General features: G+C 43.4%; 2 protein-coding genes and 1 long non-coding RNA gene across 38 annotated transcripts in view; 1 reads left to right on the top strand and 2 right to left on the bottom strand.

The window, feature by feature from the left end:
* Positions 1-15,540, bottom strand: part of LOC128076896 (UDP-glucuronosyltransferase 1A1-like) — a 35,438-nt gene extending 19,898 nt beyond the window's left edge. Inside the window, exon 1 of one of the 2 annotated variants that reach the window (XM_052675363.1) lies at positions 15,454-15,540. The gene's annotated coding sequence lies outside the window, so the exon portion shown is untranslated. Of the gene's footprint in view, positions 1-9,889; positions 10,901-15,453 lie in introns of those variants that run through there. The other variant, XM_052675362.1, reaches the window with a different exon arrangement.
* The window catches only part of LOC128076892 (UDP-glucuronosyltransferase 1-6-like), a 245,886-nt gene that overhangs the window by 9,933 nt on the left and 219,503 nt on the right, over positions 1-16,450 (bottom strand). For 3 of the 35 annotated variants that reach the window (XM_052675347.1, XM_052675348.1, XM_052675341.1), the window contains exon 3: positions 4,264-4,296. The exons of 1 other annotated variant lie outside the window; for it this stretch is intronic. In XM_052675347.1, coding sequence (XP_052531307.1) covers positions 4,264-4,296 — 33 coding nt within the window. Of the gene's footprint in view, positions 1-3,003; positions 3,039-4,263; positions 4,297-8,202; positions 9,408-13,694; positions 14,709-14,872; positions 14,977-16,450 lie in introns of those variants that run through there. 31 more of the 35 variants (XM_052675338.1, XM_052675339.1, XM_052675334.1 and 28 more) reach the window with 19 other exon arrangements.
* Positions 2,968-14,024, top strand: LOC128076898 (uncharacterized). The gene is made up of 2 exons (XR_008204725.1): positions 2,968-3,129; positions 13,821-14,024. It is a non-coding gene; the product is annotated as an uncharacterized LOC128076898 (long non-coding RNA).

The raw sequence follows: 16,450 nt of genomic DNA on the forward strand, positions 1-16,450 counted from the left end.
TCCTGAAGAGATCTACTTGCTGACCTTGAGGCTGACTGCAAGATATGCAGCTTCCTAGCTCACCGAGTTTACGTGAGGCCACCTACAAGCAGGTTTGAGCCTGTGACTATCACTTGGACGCTCTCCTATAGTACAAAGGCTGCAATAGTTCATGGGCGAAGTGATGATGCCTAGCCAAGCTCTAACAGCCTTCTGTTGTGTCCACAGGCCAGCACAATCTATTGACTTTCCTACACAAAACAACAGGAGGAATAATACTAGCAAAACTGACAGAACAACACCACACTGGCATAAAACAGTTGGAGATCATCTCCTAGAGAGCACAAATGGGACTGTAGCACAGTTAGCAACTGTGGCTCCACTCGGAAGCATCAAAAGAGATCATCAAGGCCACAGTAAATGACAAATTCTGTCATTTCCTTGTCAGCAAACAGTTTTCTACAGGATGAAAACATCACCATGGCAGTACTGAATGGAACCAATTGAACATGAAACTGGAAACCCTGTGACCATGGAACATTACAGAAGCCCACCTGTCCTGTGTACAGGACTGGACATGTCTCCAGTGTGTCCACTACATACTTGATGCTGGTTTGCAGGTCATCAGCAAGCAGTTTCTACCCGTTCTGAAAGAGTTTCCGCAGTACGTGACTCATGCAAAACCTGTGGTTTTCACACTGGACAGTGCAAAAAGTTTCCCACCATCCCAGAAGATCATCATTACAATCACCCATGTAGCAATGAAAGAATAGGTAAGCAACTATCGTGTTCCATGTCTGTAGACCCCAAAGAAAATCCCATTGAAAACTACTGAAGAAGTCAATTTGAAGAGCCTGCTAGAAGTCAATTGATCCTTCACAGGTGTGGTTTCATTATCATTGTCATTTATCATCAGAAGTCTGGGCACAGGGCTGAGGTTTCTGATTAATCACGTAAACTATTTCCAAATCTCATATTGGATCTCAAACTGGAATACAGAATGAATTCTCCAGTTCTCAGTTCGGTTCAGTAAGCAGGAGGTCAGGTCGGTAGCATTCACCATCGCCCTCTCTCTGAGCAAAGCAAGCAGGGAAGGAGGGGTACATTTTAGCATGTTCCTCATGTCTTTGCCTTTGGCTCCCAGAGTCACAGTCTCACACCTTCCACACGATGCAGCCCACAGACAGATGATGGCTCTTGTCTTCCCCACCTCCACACCACTTTTGGTAGGTACGACGGCACTGAATTACACCACATGCTCCTCTTACCCAGCACTGCCACAGGACACTGGCTAATGCCACAAGCAAGCACTAACAACCCATATACAGAATAGCCTCTCAGGCTCCTGCAAGACTGACCCCAAGAACCCCTGAACCTAACTCTGTGTCTTTGTATTACACACCCCTCAGGAGTTCATTTACACAATCTCCTCCTGTAATTTATCAGCAGAACTCTATAACTATCATGACAGTCAGAAACCTGAGAGAAAAAAAAAAAATCAGCTTTTTCTAGTTGTTCTTATATCAATAAGCCATTGCTTGATTTTTCCCAGTCTCTCTTCTTCCTTTCCTATTTTGGAAGCAGCACTGGACCGTTATTTCTTAGGAATCTTCCGCACGTCATTAACAGTCTGTTGTTAAGAATGTAGATCTCGATCATGCCTTTTACCACACCTGTCTCCTGACACGATCTGTGTTGCTGTTCTACAATTCCTTTTCTTAGATGAAGGATAAGACAATATTCAGAATGAAGATATACCAAGAAATTATTTGGCAGCTTTCTTCTCTTTCCCTTTCCTAGTCATCCCAACTTTCTTGTTCTCTTACCTTCTGCACAACAGGATACCGGGTCTCATACAACTCTCTATTCTCACGTTATGTAGTTTCTGAACATCAACTCAGATTATCCCACTGCATATGGACTGATATTTTTCCAGAACATGACTTACTTTGCATGTTCACACACTATTGCATTACAACCTTGATGCTGGGCACCACTCCAAGCAAAACAGGACTAATTCCACAGTTTTCTTTAGATATACTGGAAGAATACACAGGGTTTTTAAACATGCAGAAAGCACCATTTCCACTCAATGACAAACATCGTTATGAAGATGGAAGACATCGGGAATAAAATACAGGGGGAATAGTTATAATCCTTTTAAAAGAAGTGAGCTACAAAGTGTCAGCACCCTGAGGCTGTCAGGATAGAAAAGTAAGTAAAAGCATATAAAAAACTTCAGTCATGCAATCAGTGAGAGCGTGTCATGGTGCGTTTTGAATCTAGAGTAATTAGTTACCACTCTCTTCAGTCAAACACAGGAAAATGTTTGCAACCAGCTTACTCTGTATTTGCCTCAGTGAATCAGAATAAGATAATCAAAGAATATAAATGAAGAAAGAAAAGAAATTCAACTCATAGAAACAGTGGTGCAATTATGTAGTCATACGTGTGACCACACTTCAGAAGTGAGGAGGAAATGTCACAGGAAAGAAGTGTGTGTCCTCCTCCATGACAAGTAAGAAACGTCCAAAGCTATAAATTGAATTAACAAGACAGAGGTATTAAGAGCTCCTGCAGAACGTTTCTGATAAAAGTAAATGTCAAGAAACACATACGAAAAAGTGATCAGCCACGTAGGGAACCTCCCACTATGGAAATAAAACAACGCAAACAGTTTAAAGACTGATTTCTGAACCAGTGAAATGCATTTCATCATTCCAATTAAAGCAATACATGCTACACTCCATGAACATGAAACCAAAATTGCATCTGACAGAAGAACAATATGAACACATTGAGGGCAGCATGCAGCAGATGAAGACAAACGCTGTCGGATTTCTCTGAAAATACGAATTCAAATAACAGTCACCTGCCACCATTTCAGACCACGGAATAACAATATGCCAAGAGTCAGATCTGTTAATATTTTGGAAAGAAAAATAAAATCAAGTACGCTAACCATCCCTAAGCCATGAAATTGCATTGCTTTGGGAAATGTGTAATTTGAGAAAATGAACATACCTTAGGCAGTGGTTTCTTCTCAGCACAGTTTATACCTCCAACAAAGACCATATTGGGCATCACTGGTCTGGGATACTCAAACACAAAGTCAAATCTCATTATTGAAATAGAAGCAGACTTCAGGAGGTCAGTCAGGGATACATCTCTTTGAAGAACTTCAGAGGAAAGCTGTATTGCAGCTTGATAGTACCCGTTACAGTAAAACAGCTCCAAGAGTGAAATCAGTGTATTTTCCACTCTCTGGAAAAATGTCATGTGGTCTGAATTGAAGGAAAGTGTTCTGGGGACATACGACAGAGGGCTTGAGCACTGTGCTGCATCAAAGTGTAGATTGCAAGGTAATCCTCTCATGAAGAACACAAATGGAAGTGAAAGGTAATTAGCAACTGTTGCTCCACACATAAAAATGGGGTCTGTGAGGACTGCATCGAAGCCGCTTTGATTCAAGTACTGCAGAGTTTCTGTGCTGCTGAACAGTTCTCTGCACTGAAGATAGAAGGATTCAAAAACATGCTTCGCAATGTTGTACAGTTCTAGAACATACAGTGGGAGAGGCAGACTCTTCAGGTGAGCAGCAAGATACAGCTGAAAGGCATTATCCAGGTCTTCTAACTTGGTGGACACTGGGTATGTCTTCACAGTGTATGCGTGTTTTTGTGTTTCTCCCGTATGCCAGCTTACTTCTGGTTTAAGCACCACCACTTCATGTCCCCTCTCGGCGAGCTTCTGAACTACTTCCTTCATGCTCAGCCAGTGGCTTCCAACCATGGGCACCACCAGGAGTTTCCCTCCTTCAGAGAGGCCAGGAATGAGGAGGATAAAAATCCCGGCAGCAAGTGGACAGCAAAGCCGCAGCGTCATTGTGCTGTGGGCAGAGCACTGACTGCGAAACCGTCACCTTCTCCTTCTCCTTCTCCTTCTCCTTCTCCTTCTCCTTCTCCTTCTCCTTCTCCTTCTCCTTCTCCTTCTCCTTCTCCTCCTTCTCTTTCTCCAGGCTGTAGCTATAATACACTTCGGTAGGAAGTGGATGGATTTATCTGCTGAGTTGTGTTGAATTGTGATTATCTTCTAGTTAATGATTTACTGACTTAAACACTGCACACCTATCAGAGAATAATGCCGGATTTTTTTTGCTTGTTTTTTTGTTTTTTTTTCTGCTAATGCCAAGTACAACAAGCTTTACCTATGCCAAGTCAGTAGAGCTATTAAATACCTAACAGACAACAAGCTCCTTGACATCCTAGTTAGATTTTTACAGACTTCTCTTGAACACTGATGTGTCTTCACTCTGCTCTGGTCAGGACAAAGGAAGGCAAGTCTCGTGAAAACAACTTCTAGACATTTTATAACAGTAAAAATGCAATGGAATGCAGGAATTTTGGCCACAGAAAATCTGTCACAGAATAGAAAATTCTCTCACAAATGTGTGTGACACTTTCCCTCCCATTTAAGCCTTCCTCTCCCATCACACACAAAATAGCAGCCTCAAATGCATGCACCTCTCACAGAGTTTTCCCGTTCTTGCTGTACATTCAGTAAGTGAAGAGAAGGTGGGCTGTTACACAACTGGAATCTTGGCATCCAAATGGAGACCTTTGATAAAACAATGCTGGATGCACATCGCATCACTCCAGACCTTAAACCAGTGGCCCAGAACCCAACACAAACGTCTTTAGACAGCAGGCTGTCTGACATGTTGGCAAGTGGGAAGAACACCCATATGCAGACTGCCGTGTGGTTTGTGCAGCTGCTGGAGCCCTGGGGATAGAAGAAACTGGACTTGGACATTTACTGACAACATACGCCAGGGTACTTGGGAAACGTGACAGAAATGCATGCACAGCATGGTTGTCCAGAAACACTGCTAGGATTAATAAGCATTTTCTTTCATAACCACACTATGGCAAATTTGTCCGTGAAGTATATCTTATAGTAAGGATCAATAGGAAAAACTAGTGTTGAACGACCTGTGTTGCTTTTTAAATAACCCAAACCACTACTTGGTACAACTGAGATTTATCTTCTTCATGGAAGGATACCTGCATTTTTGAAAGAAGTAGCCAACTGAAAATCTTCTCCCCACGTAAAATATACTCCCTTCTAGAAATAGAAAATAGAACTTCCTTCTAACCTTTCATCCTGTCAGGTAAAAAGCTGTATTGCGAAACTGAAGTCCACTACGGAACCCAAGATAACACAAGCCTTCGAAGAACATGATTCTAGCTCATAAAATGGTGAGCTCAAGGTCTGAGTGAGTGCATTTCCGGACTGACATGGTTATTGAACAGTGTGCCGACAGATATTTTGCAGTTGTAAATTTCTGAGTGATGACTACTAGTCACGATTCAAATTTATACGCGTACTCGATAATCTCCATGTGCACAAAATGGCACCCACTGACTTTCATCAATAATTGATAAACGTTTACAGAGACCAAACTGGATAAGTTAGATCAGTCAAGCTGTGGTTGTTGCATTTCTGCAGTGGCAACAGCAATGTGGAAGGCGAGCCAAGCTCTTGATGGCCATGCACAGCTGCCCCACCACAAAATGAGTAGGGCCTCAATCAGTTCATGCATGTGAATCCGCCAGGGGTGGTGACTCTGCTGTAGAACAGTGTTTTGTAGCTGAGAGTTTACTCTGACAAATAGTGCTGCTGTGCTCTTTTATCTGTTGTACTTTCCACTGAAAGAAATAGGTGGCATTGTTTTCCAAGAAACAGACATATACAGGTAAGTGACCAGGCAGATGCTATCTACCAACAAGCATGTTTCTATCCTGCCTTGGGGATTTGTTCCTCCAGCCATTCAAGGCTCTCCATCACCACTGTGGTTTTCCTCCCTCTGCAGCTTTAATCTACTTACTTAGTTTCAAGGCATGCCAGGGAAATCTGAGATCCATGTCACTATCCAAGTCAACAGGGGGCTGTTTACAAAATCACAGTAGCACTCAGGGCAAAACCTGAGAGGGAGAACAGGGAAGCAAGGAAGCCGTTGGTGGCACTGCCATCTGGTTGAATTGTTTTACTGCCTGCCAAAACACATCTCCAGCCACAGAGATGCTGACTGCACACGCTGTAAATTTATGAGTGTTGGATCCAGAAGAGACCTACTTGCTGACCTTGTGTCTGACTGCAGCATATCGTAGTATCAGAGAAACATAGAATGGCCTGGGTTGAAACAGACCACATGATCATCTAGTTTCAACCCCCTGCTGTATGCAGGTCACCGACCAGGAGATCAGGCTGCCCAGAGCCACATCCAGACTGGCCTTGAATGCCTGCAGGATGGGGCATCCACAGCCCCCTTGCGCAACCTGTTCCAGTGCCTCACCACCCTCTGTGTGAAAAGCTTCCTTGTAATATCTAACCTAAACCTCCCCTGTCTCAGTTTAAAACCATTCCCCCTTGTCCTATCACCATCCACCCTCACAAACAGCCATTCCCCCTCCTATTTATACGCTCCCCTCAAGTACTGGAAGGCCACAGTGAGGTCTCCCTGCAGCCTTCTCTTCTCCAATCTAAACAAGCCCAGTTCCCTCAACCTTTCCTCACAGCAGAGCTGCTCCAGCCCTCTCATCATCTCAGTGCCTCCTCTGGACCCACTCCAAGAGCTCCACGTCCTCCCTGTGCTGGGGGCCTGAGGCCTGGACGCAGCGCTGCAGATGGGGCATCACAAGAGCCGAGTAGATGGGGACAATCACCTCCATCCCCCTGCTGGCCACCCCTTTTTTAATGCAGCCCAGAACACAGCTGGCCTTCCGGGCTGCAGACGCACTCTGCTGCCTCATGTCCAGCTTCTCGTTCCACCTCATCGAGTTTACGTTGGGCCACCTACAAGCAGGTTTAAGCCGGTGCCTATCACTTAGACACTCTCCTGTAAGTACAAAAGCCTGCAATTGCTCAAGGTCACAGTGATGATGACTAGCCAAGCACCAACAGCCTCCTCTTGTATCCACAGGCCAGCATGTCTATTGATTTTCCTGCCTCCAACAAGGAGAATGACACTTGCAAAACTGACAGAACGACACCACACTGGTGTAAAACACTTGGAAATCCTCTCCCAGAGAGCATGAATGGGACTGTAGCACAGTTAACAACTGTGGCTCCACTCAGAAGCATCAAAAGAGATCATCAAGGCCACAGTAAAGGAGATATTCTGTCATTTCCTTGTTAACAAACATATTTCTACAGGATGAAAACATCACCATGGTGGTATTGAATGGAGCCAGTAGAACATGAAACAGGAATTGTTGTGACTATAGGGCCTTACAGAAGCCCATCTGTACTGTTTTAAAGGCCTGGACTTTAGAATGAAAGAATCGCCAAGGTTAGAAAAAGCCACCAAGATCATCTTGTCTGACCATCAACTTCAGGATATAAAAGCACATAAAAGGATATAAAAGACTTCTGTCATGCAATCTGAAAGAACATGACATGGTACCTCAAAAAAGTGAAACAATTAAGCACCAGTTTCTTGAGTTGGAAACAAGAAAATGTTTGTAATTAATTAGCTTATTTTTTATCTAACTTAGTGAAGTTCAGTAGAAACAGAATAAACCCATTAAAAATATAATTGAAGAAAGACAGGAAATTCAATTCAAAGAAACTGTGGTGCAGTTATGTAGTGATACCATGTGGCCACACTTCAGAAGTGAGGAGTAAATACCATAGGAAAGAAATATGTATCCTCCTCCATGACTAGAAGAAATGTCTGATTCTACTAGTTGTTTTAACTGGACAGACTGTCTTTAAAACTTGTGCAGAACTATTCTGATAGAAGTCAATGTCAAGAAATACAGAGAAATGATTAGGCAGTTAGGAAACCTACAGCTAAGAAAACAGAAAATACAATGTAATTAAAAACTAATTTTTGAATAAAATAAATGCATTTCATATATCTGATTAAAAAAAATAAAATTATTGCAGTCCATGAAGATGTAACTAATACAGTGACAGAAAAACTATATGTATTCACTGAGGACAGCATACATCAGATGAAGACAAACTTTTCTTGGATTTCTCTGAAGATATTAATTCAAATAACAGCTACTTGCCTCTACTTCAGACCATGGAACAACAATATGCCTAGAATCAGATCTATTAAAATATTTTGGAAAGAAAAATAATATCAAGTCCGCTAACTGTGCCTAAGCCATGAAACTGCTTTGGAAAATGTGTAATTGGAAAAGAAGAACATACCTTAGTCAATGGCTTCTTCTGAGCACAGTTCATACCTCCAATGAAGACCATATTGGGCATCACCGGTCTGGGATACTCAAACGCGAAGTCGTATCTTAATAGCCAAATAGAAGCAGAGTTCAGGAGGTCCAGAAGGGTTACGTCTCTTTGAAGAACTTCAGAGGAAAACTTTATTGCATCTTGATACATTGCATTACACTGAAAGCTCTCCAGGAGTGAAATCAGTGTATTTTGCACTCTCTGGAAAAATGTCATGTGGTCTGAGTACATTGAAGTCGGTCTCGGGACATACGACAGAGGGCTTGGGCACTGTGTAGCTTCGTAATGCAGATTACAAGGAAATCCTCTCATGAAGAACACAAATGGAAGTGAAAGGTAATTGGCAACTGTTGCTCCACACATAAAAAAGGGATCTGTGAGGACTGCATCAAAACCACTTTGATTCAAGTACTGCAGTGTTTCCATACTGCTGAACAGTTCTCTGCACTCCAGATAGAAGATTTTGAAAAGGTGTACGGTGTTCTTGTAGGGTACTATAACATTCTCCGGGAAAGGCAAACTCTTCAGGAAAGGACTGAGAAAAAGTTTAAAGGCATTATCCAGGTCTTCTAACTTGGTGGACACTGGGTATGTCTTCACAGTGTATGCGTGTTTTTCTTTCTCTCCCATCTGCCAGCTTACTTCTGGTTTAAGCACCACCACTTCATGTCCCCTCTCGGCGAGCTTCTGAACTACTTCCTTCATGCTCAGCCAGTGGCTTCCAACCGTGGGCACCACCAGGAGTTTCCCTCCTTCAGAGAGGCCAGGAATGAGGAGGATAAAAATCCCGGCAGCAAGTGGACAGCAAAGCCGCAGCGTCATTGTGCTGTGGGCAGAGCACTGACTGTGAAGCCGTTTTCTCCTTCTCCTCCTTCTCTTTCTCCAGGCTGTAGCTATAATACACTTCGGTAGGAAGTGGATGGATTTATCTGCTGAGTTGTGTTGAATTGTGATTATCTTCTAGTTAATGATTTACTGACTTAAACACTGCACACCTATCAGAGAATAATGCTGGATTTCTGAATTACTTTTAAAGCCAAGTATAGTGACCTTTACCTATGCTGAGTCAATCGAATTCTTCAATACTTGACAGAGAATGAGCTCCTTGACATCCTAGTTAGATTTTTACAGACTTCTCTTGAACACTGATGTGTCTTCACTCTGCTCTGGTCAGGACAAAGGAAGGCAAGTCTCGTGAAAACAACTTCTAGACATTTTATAACAGTAAAAATGCAATGGAATGCAGGAATTTTGGCCACAGAAAATCTGTCACAGAATAGAAAATTCTCTCACAAATGTGTGTGACACTTTCCCTCCCATGTAAGCCTTCCTCTGCCATCACACACAAAATAGCAGCCTCAAATGCATGCACCTCTCACAGAGTTTTCCCGTTCTTGCTGTACATTCAGTAAGTGAAGAGAAGGTGGGCTGTAACACAACTGGAATCTTGGCATCCAAAGGGAGACCTTTGATAAAACAATGCTGGATGCACATCGCATCACTCCAGACCTTAAATCAGTGGCCCACAACCCAACACAAACGTCTTTAGACAGCAGGCTGTCTGACATGTTGGCAAGTGGGAAGGACATCCACATGCAGACTGCCGTGTGGTTTGTGCAGCTGCTGGAGCCCTGGGGATAGAAGAAACTGGACTTGGACATTTACTGACAACATACGCCAGGGTACTTGGGAACACGTGACAGAAATGCATGCACAGCATGGGGATCAAGAAACACTGCTAGGATTAATAAGCATTTTCTTTCATAACCACACTACGGCAAATTTGTCCGTGAAGTATATCTTACAGTAAGGATCAATAGGAAAAACTAGTGTTGAACGACCTGTGTTGCTTTTTAAATAACCCAAACCACTACTTGGTACAACTGAGATTTATCTTCTTCATGGAAGGATACCTGCATTTTTGAAAGAAGTAGCCAACTGAAAATCTTCTCCCCACGTAAAATATACTCCCTTCTAGAAATAGAAAATAGAACTTCCTTCTAACCTTTCATCCTGTCAGGTAAAAAGCTGTATTGCGAAACTGAAGTCCACTACGGAACCCAAGATAACACAAGCCTTCGAAGAACATGATTCTAGCTCATAAAATGGTGAGCTCAAGGTCTGAGTGAGTGCATTTCCGGACTGACATGGTTATTGAACAGTGTGCCGACAGATATTTTGCAGTTGTAAATTTCTGAGTGATGACTACTAGTCACGATTCAAATTTATACGCGTACTCGATAATCTCCATGTGCACAAAATGGCACCCACTGACTTTCATCAATAATTGATAAACGTTTACAGAGACCAAACTGGATAAGTTAGATCAGTCAAGCTGTGGTTGTTGCATTTCTGCAGTGGCAACAGCAATGTGGAAGGCGAGCCAAGCTCTTGATGGCCATGCACAGCTGCCCCACCACAAAATGAGTAGGGCCTCAATCAGTTCATGCATGTGAATCCGCCAGGGGTGGTGACTCTGCTGTAGAACAGTGTTTTGTAGCTGAGAGTTTACTCTGACAAATAGTGCTGCTGTGCTCTTTTATCTGTTGTACTTTCCACTGAAAGAAATAGGTGGCATTGTTTTCCAAGAAACAGACATATACAGGTAAGTGACCAGGCAGATGCTATCTACCAACAAGCATGTTTCTATCCTGCCTTGGGGATTTGTTCCTCCAGTCGTTCAAGGCTCTCCATCACCACTGTGGTTTTCCTCCCTCTGCAGCTTTAATCTACTTACTTAGTTTCAAGGCATGCCAGGGAAATCTGAGATCCATGTCACTATCCAAGTCAACAGGGGGCTGTTTACAAAATCACAGTAGCACTCAGGGCAAAACCTGAGAGGGAGAACAGGGAAGCAAGGAAGCCGTTGGTGGCACTGCCATCTGGTTGAATTGTTTTACTGCCTGCCAAAACACATCTCCAGCCACAGAGATGCTGACTGCACACGCTGTAAATTTATGAGTGTTGGATCCTGAAGAGATCTACTTGCTGACCTTGAGGCTGACTGCAAGATATGCAGCTTCCTAGCTCACCGAGTTTACGTGAGGCCACCTACAAGCAGGTTTGAGCCTGTGACTATCACTTGGACGCTCTCCTATAGTACAAAGGCTGCAATAGTTCATGGGCGAAGTGATGATGCCTAGCCAAGCTCTAACAGCCTTCTGTTGTGTCCACAGGCCAGCACAATCTATTGACTTTCCTACACAAAACAACAGGAGGAATAATACTAGCAAAACTGACAGAACAACACCACACTGGCGTAAAACAGTTGGAGATCATCTCCTAGAGAGCACAAATGGGACTGTAGCACAGTTAGCAACTGTGGCTCCACTCAGAAGCATCAAAAGAGATCATCAAGGCCACAGTAAATGACAAATTCTGTCATTTCCTTGTCAGCAAACAGTTTTCTACAGGATGAAAACATCACCATGGCGGTACTGAATGGAACCAATTGAACATGAAACTGGAAACCCTGTGACCATGGAACATTACAGAAGCCCACCTGTCCTGTGTACAGGACTGGACATGTCTCCAGTGTGTCCACTACATACTTGATGCTGGTTTGCAGGTCATCAGCAAGCAGTTTCTACCCGTTCTGAAAGAGTTTCCGCAGTACGTGACTCATGCAAAACCTGTGGTTTTCACACTGGACAGTGCAAAAAGTTTCCCACCATCCCAGAAGATCATCATTACAATCACCCATGTAGCAATGAAAGAATAGGTAAGCAACTATCGTGTTCCATGTCTGTAGACCCCAAAGAAAATCCCATTGAAAACTACTGAAGAAGTCAATTTGAAGAGCCTGCTAGAAGTCAATTGATCCTTCACAGGTGTGGTTTCATTATCATTGTCATTTATCATCAGAAGTCTGGGCACAGGGCTGAGGTTTCTGATTAATCACGTAAACTATTTCCAAGTCTCATATTGGATCTCAAACTGGAATACAGAATGAATTCTCCAGTTCTCAGTTCGGTTCAGTAAGCAGGAGGTCAGGTCAGTAGCATTCACCATCGCCCTCTCTCTGAGCAAAGCAAGCAGGGAAGGAGGGGTACATTTTAGCATGTTCCTCATGTCTTTGCCTTTGGCTCCCAGAGTCACAGTCTCACACCTTCCACACGATGCAGCCCACAGACAGATGATGGCTCTTGTCTTCCCCACCTCCACACCACTTTTGGTAGGTACGACGGCACTGAATTACACCACATGCTCCTCTTACCCAGCACTGCCACAGGACACTGGCTAATGCCACAAGCAAGCACTAACAACCCATATACAGAATAGCCTCTCAGGCTCCTGCAAGACTGACCCCAAGAACCCCTGAACCTAACTCTGTGTCTTTGTATTACACACCCCTCAGGAGTTCATTTACACAATCTCCTCCTGTAATTTATCAGCAGAACTCTATAACTATCATGACAGTCAGAAACCTGAGAGAAAAAAAAAAAATCAGCTTTTTCTAGTTGTTCTTATATCAATAAGCCATTGCTTGATTTTTCCCAGTCTCTCTTCTTCCTTTCCTATTTTGGAAGCAGCACTGGACCGTTATTTCTTAGGAATCTTCCGCACGTCATTAACAGTCTGTTGTTAAGAATGTAGATCTCGATCATGCCTTTTACCACACCTGTCTCCTGACACTATCATTTTTTTATTGTACCAATTAGATCTTCAGTCCTGCAATCACTGATGACAAGTAATGCTGGCTCTTCAGACTAAAATAATTATCACACTCTCAAGTCAAAAACAAGAAAATGTTTGCAACCAGCTTATTTTGTATTTGACACTGTGAGGTTCAATGCAATGAGCATGCGCCCGTCAGAGAAGAAAGCTGAAGAAAGAGAAAACAATCCATTCCTAGATACAGTAACACAATCACATTGAGATATCGTGTGTACACACTTCAGAAGTGAGAAGGAAATACCAGAGGAAGGAAATACATAACCTCTTCCATGACCAGAAGAAATGTCCGATGCTGTGAATTGTTTAACAAGACAGAGTGTCTTTAACACTGCTGCAGAACAATTCTAATAATAGTCAGTGTCAAGAAACACATGCAAGAAATGAGTAGCCAGTTAGGAAACATCACGCTATGAAAACAGAAATAATGCAAATTAATTAAAAATAATGTTTTGAATTAATGAAATGCATTTCAAATTTCTGATGGAATTTCTGATGCTACACTCCATGAAGATGACACTGCAGCTTCATCTGATCAAAGAACAGAATGCATTCCCTGATGACCGCATACAGGAGATGAAGTCGAACACTGGATTTCTCTGAAAATATTAATTCAAGTAACAGCCACCTGCCAGCATTTCAGACCACGGGAGAAAAAGCCAAGTCTCGGAAATATTAAAATATTTCGGAAGGAAAAATAATATCAAGTACGCTAACCATCCCTAAGCCATGAAATTGCATTGCTTTGGGAAACGTGTAATTTGAGAAAATGAACATACCTTAGGCAGTGGTTTCTTCCCAGCACAGTTTATACCTCCAATGAAGACCATATTGGGCATCGCCGGTCTGGGATACTCAAACACAAAGTCATATCTCATCAACCAAACAGAAGCAGAGTTCAGGAGGTCAGTCAGGGATACATCTCTTTGAAGAACTTCAGAGGAAAGCTGTTTTGCAGCTCGATAGAACCCATTACAGTAGAAGAGCTCCAAGAAAGAAATCAGTGTATTTTCCACTCTCTGGAAAAATGTCATGTGGTCTGAATTGAAGGAAAATAGCCTAGGGACATACGACAGAGGGCTTGGGCACTGTGTAGCTTCGTAGTGTAGGTTACAAGGAAATCCTCTCATGAAGAACACAGATGGAAGTGAAAGGTAATTGGCAAGCGTAGCTCCACACATCAAAACAGGGTCTGTGAGGATTGCATCGAAGCCGCTTTGATTCAAGTACTGCAGAGTTTCTGTGCTGCTGAACAGTTCACTGCACTGAAGAAACATTTTGCCAGAAACATCTACCGAGATGTTGTACAGTTCTAGAACATACAGTGGGAGAGGCAGACTCTTCAGGTGAGCAGCAAGATACTGCTGAAAGGCATTATCCAGGTCTTCTAACTTGGTGGACACTGGGTATGTCTTCACAGTGTATGCGTGTTTTTCTCTCTCTCCCATCTGCCAGCTTACTTCTGGTTTAAGCACCACCACTTCATGTCCCCTCTCGGCTATCTTCTGAACTACTTCCTTCATGCTCAGCCAGTGGCTTCCAACCATGGGCACCACCAGGAGTTTCCCTCCTTCAGAGAGGCCAGGAACGAGGAGGATAAAAATCCCGGCAGCAAGTGGACAGCAAAGCCGCAGCGTCATTGTGCTGTGGGCAGAGCACTGACTGCGAAACCGTCACCTTCTCCTTCTCCTTCTCCTTCTCCTTCTCCTTCTCCTTCTCCTTCTCCTTCTCCTTCTCCTTCTCCTTCTCCTTCTCCTTCTCTTTCTCCTTCTCCAGGCTGTAGCTTTAATATGCTTTTCTAGGAAGGGCATGGATTTATCTGCTGTGTTGTGTTGATCCGTGATCACCTTCTAGTTAATTATTTACTGCCCTCATCTTTCCTAACCCACGGGTGAATAAAGTTTTTGGCTTTTGTTTAAGAACTTGTGAACCCAAATATAGTGATCATACCTTTGCTGAATCATTAAAATGTTCAATATTTAACAGAGAACAAGCTCCTTGACATCCTCATCGGATTTCTACAGACTTGTCTCTTGAACACTGATGTGTCTTCACTCTGCTCTTGGTCAGGACAGGAACGCAAGTCTCGTGAAAACAACTCCTTGTTATCCTATAAGAGTATCAGTGCAATGGAATGCAGGATGTTTGGCCACGGAAAATCTGCTTCAGTGGAAAATTCTCTCACAAATGTGTGTGATACTTTCTCTTCCATGTAAGGCTTCCTCTCCCATCACACACAAAACATCTGCCTCACATTCATGCACCTCTCACAGGGTTTTCCCGTTCTTGCTGTACATTCAGTAAGTGAAGAGAAGGTGGGCTGGTACACAACTGGAATCTTGGCATCCAAATGGAGACCTTTGATAAAACAATGTTGGATGCACATTGCATCACTCCAGACCTCAAACCAGTGGCCCAGAACCCAACACAAAAGTCTTTAGACAGCAGGCTGTCTGACATGTTGGCAAGTGGGATGAGCACCAACGCAGACTGCCGTGTGGTTTGTGCAGCTGCTGGAGCCCTGGGGATAGAAGAAACTGGACTTGGACATTTACTGACAACATACGCCAGGGTACTTGGGAACATGTGACAGAAATGCATGCACAGCACGGAGGTCAAGAAACACTGCTAGGATTAATAAGCATTTTCTTTCATAACCACACTATGGCAAATTGTCCGTGAAGTATATCTTACAGTAAAGATCAATAGGAAAAACTAGGCAGATGTTGGTGACAGCACCATCATTTAGATGCTTGCATTACCTGCGAAACACATCTCCAGCCACAAAGAGCCTGACTGCAGACACTGTAAATTTACAAGTGTTGGACCCTGAAAAGACCTACTTGCTGACCTTCAGGCTGATTGCAAGATATGCAGCCTCCTAGCTCACTGAGTTTATGTGAGGCCACCTACAAGCAGGTTTGAGCCTGTGACTATCACTTGGACTCTCTCCTGTAGGTACAAAAGCTTGCAATTGCTCAAGGTCAAAGTGATGATGTTGAGCCAAGAACCAACAACCCTCTCCTGTATCCACAGGCCAGCACATCTATTGATTCTCCTGCCTCCTACAAGGAGGTCTGTAGACCCCAAAGAAAATCCCATTGAAAACTACTGAAGATGTCAATTAATCCCTCACGGGTCTGGTTTCATTATCATTGTCATTTATCATCAGAAGTCTGGGCACAGGGCTGAGGTTTCTGATTAATCACGTAAACTATTTCCAAATCTCATATTGGATCTCAAACTGGAATACAGAATGAATTCTCCAGTTCTCAGTTCGGTTCAGTAAGCAGGAGGTCAGGTCGGTAGCATTCACCATCGCCCTCTCTCTGAGCAAAGCAAGCAGGGAAGGAGGGGTACATTTTAGCATGTTCCTCATGTCTTTGCCTTTGGCTCCCAGTGTCACAGTCTCACACCTTCCACACGATGCAGCCCACAGACAGATGATGGCTCTTGTCTTCCCCACCTCCACACCACTTTTGGTAGGTACGACGGCACTGAATTACACCACATGCTCCTCTTACCCAGCACTGCC

The sequence above is a fragment of the Tympanuchus pallidicinctus genome, unplaced genomic scaffold (assembly GCF_026119805.1).
Source record: "Tympanuchus pallidicinctus isolate F22 unplaced genomic scaffold, pur_lepc_1.0 scaffold15, whole genome shotgun sequence".
Classification (NCBI taxonomy): domain Eukaryota; kingdom Metazoa; phylum Chordata; class Aves; order Galliformes; family Phasianidae; genus Tympanuchus; species Tympanuchus pallidicinctus.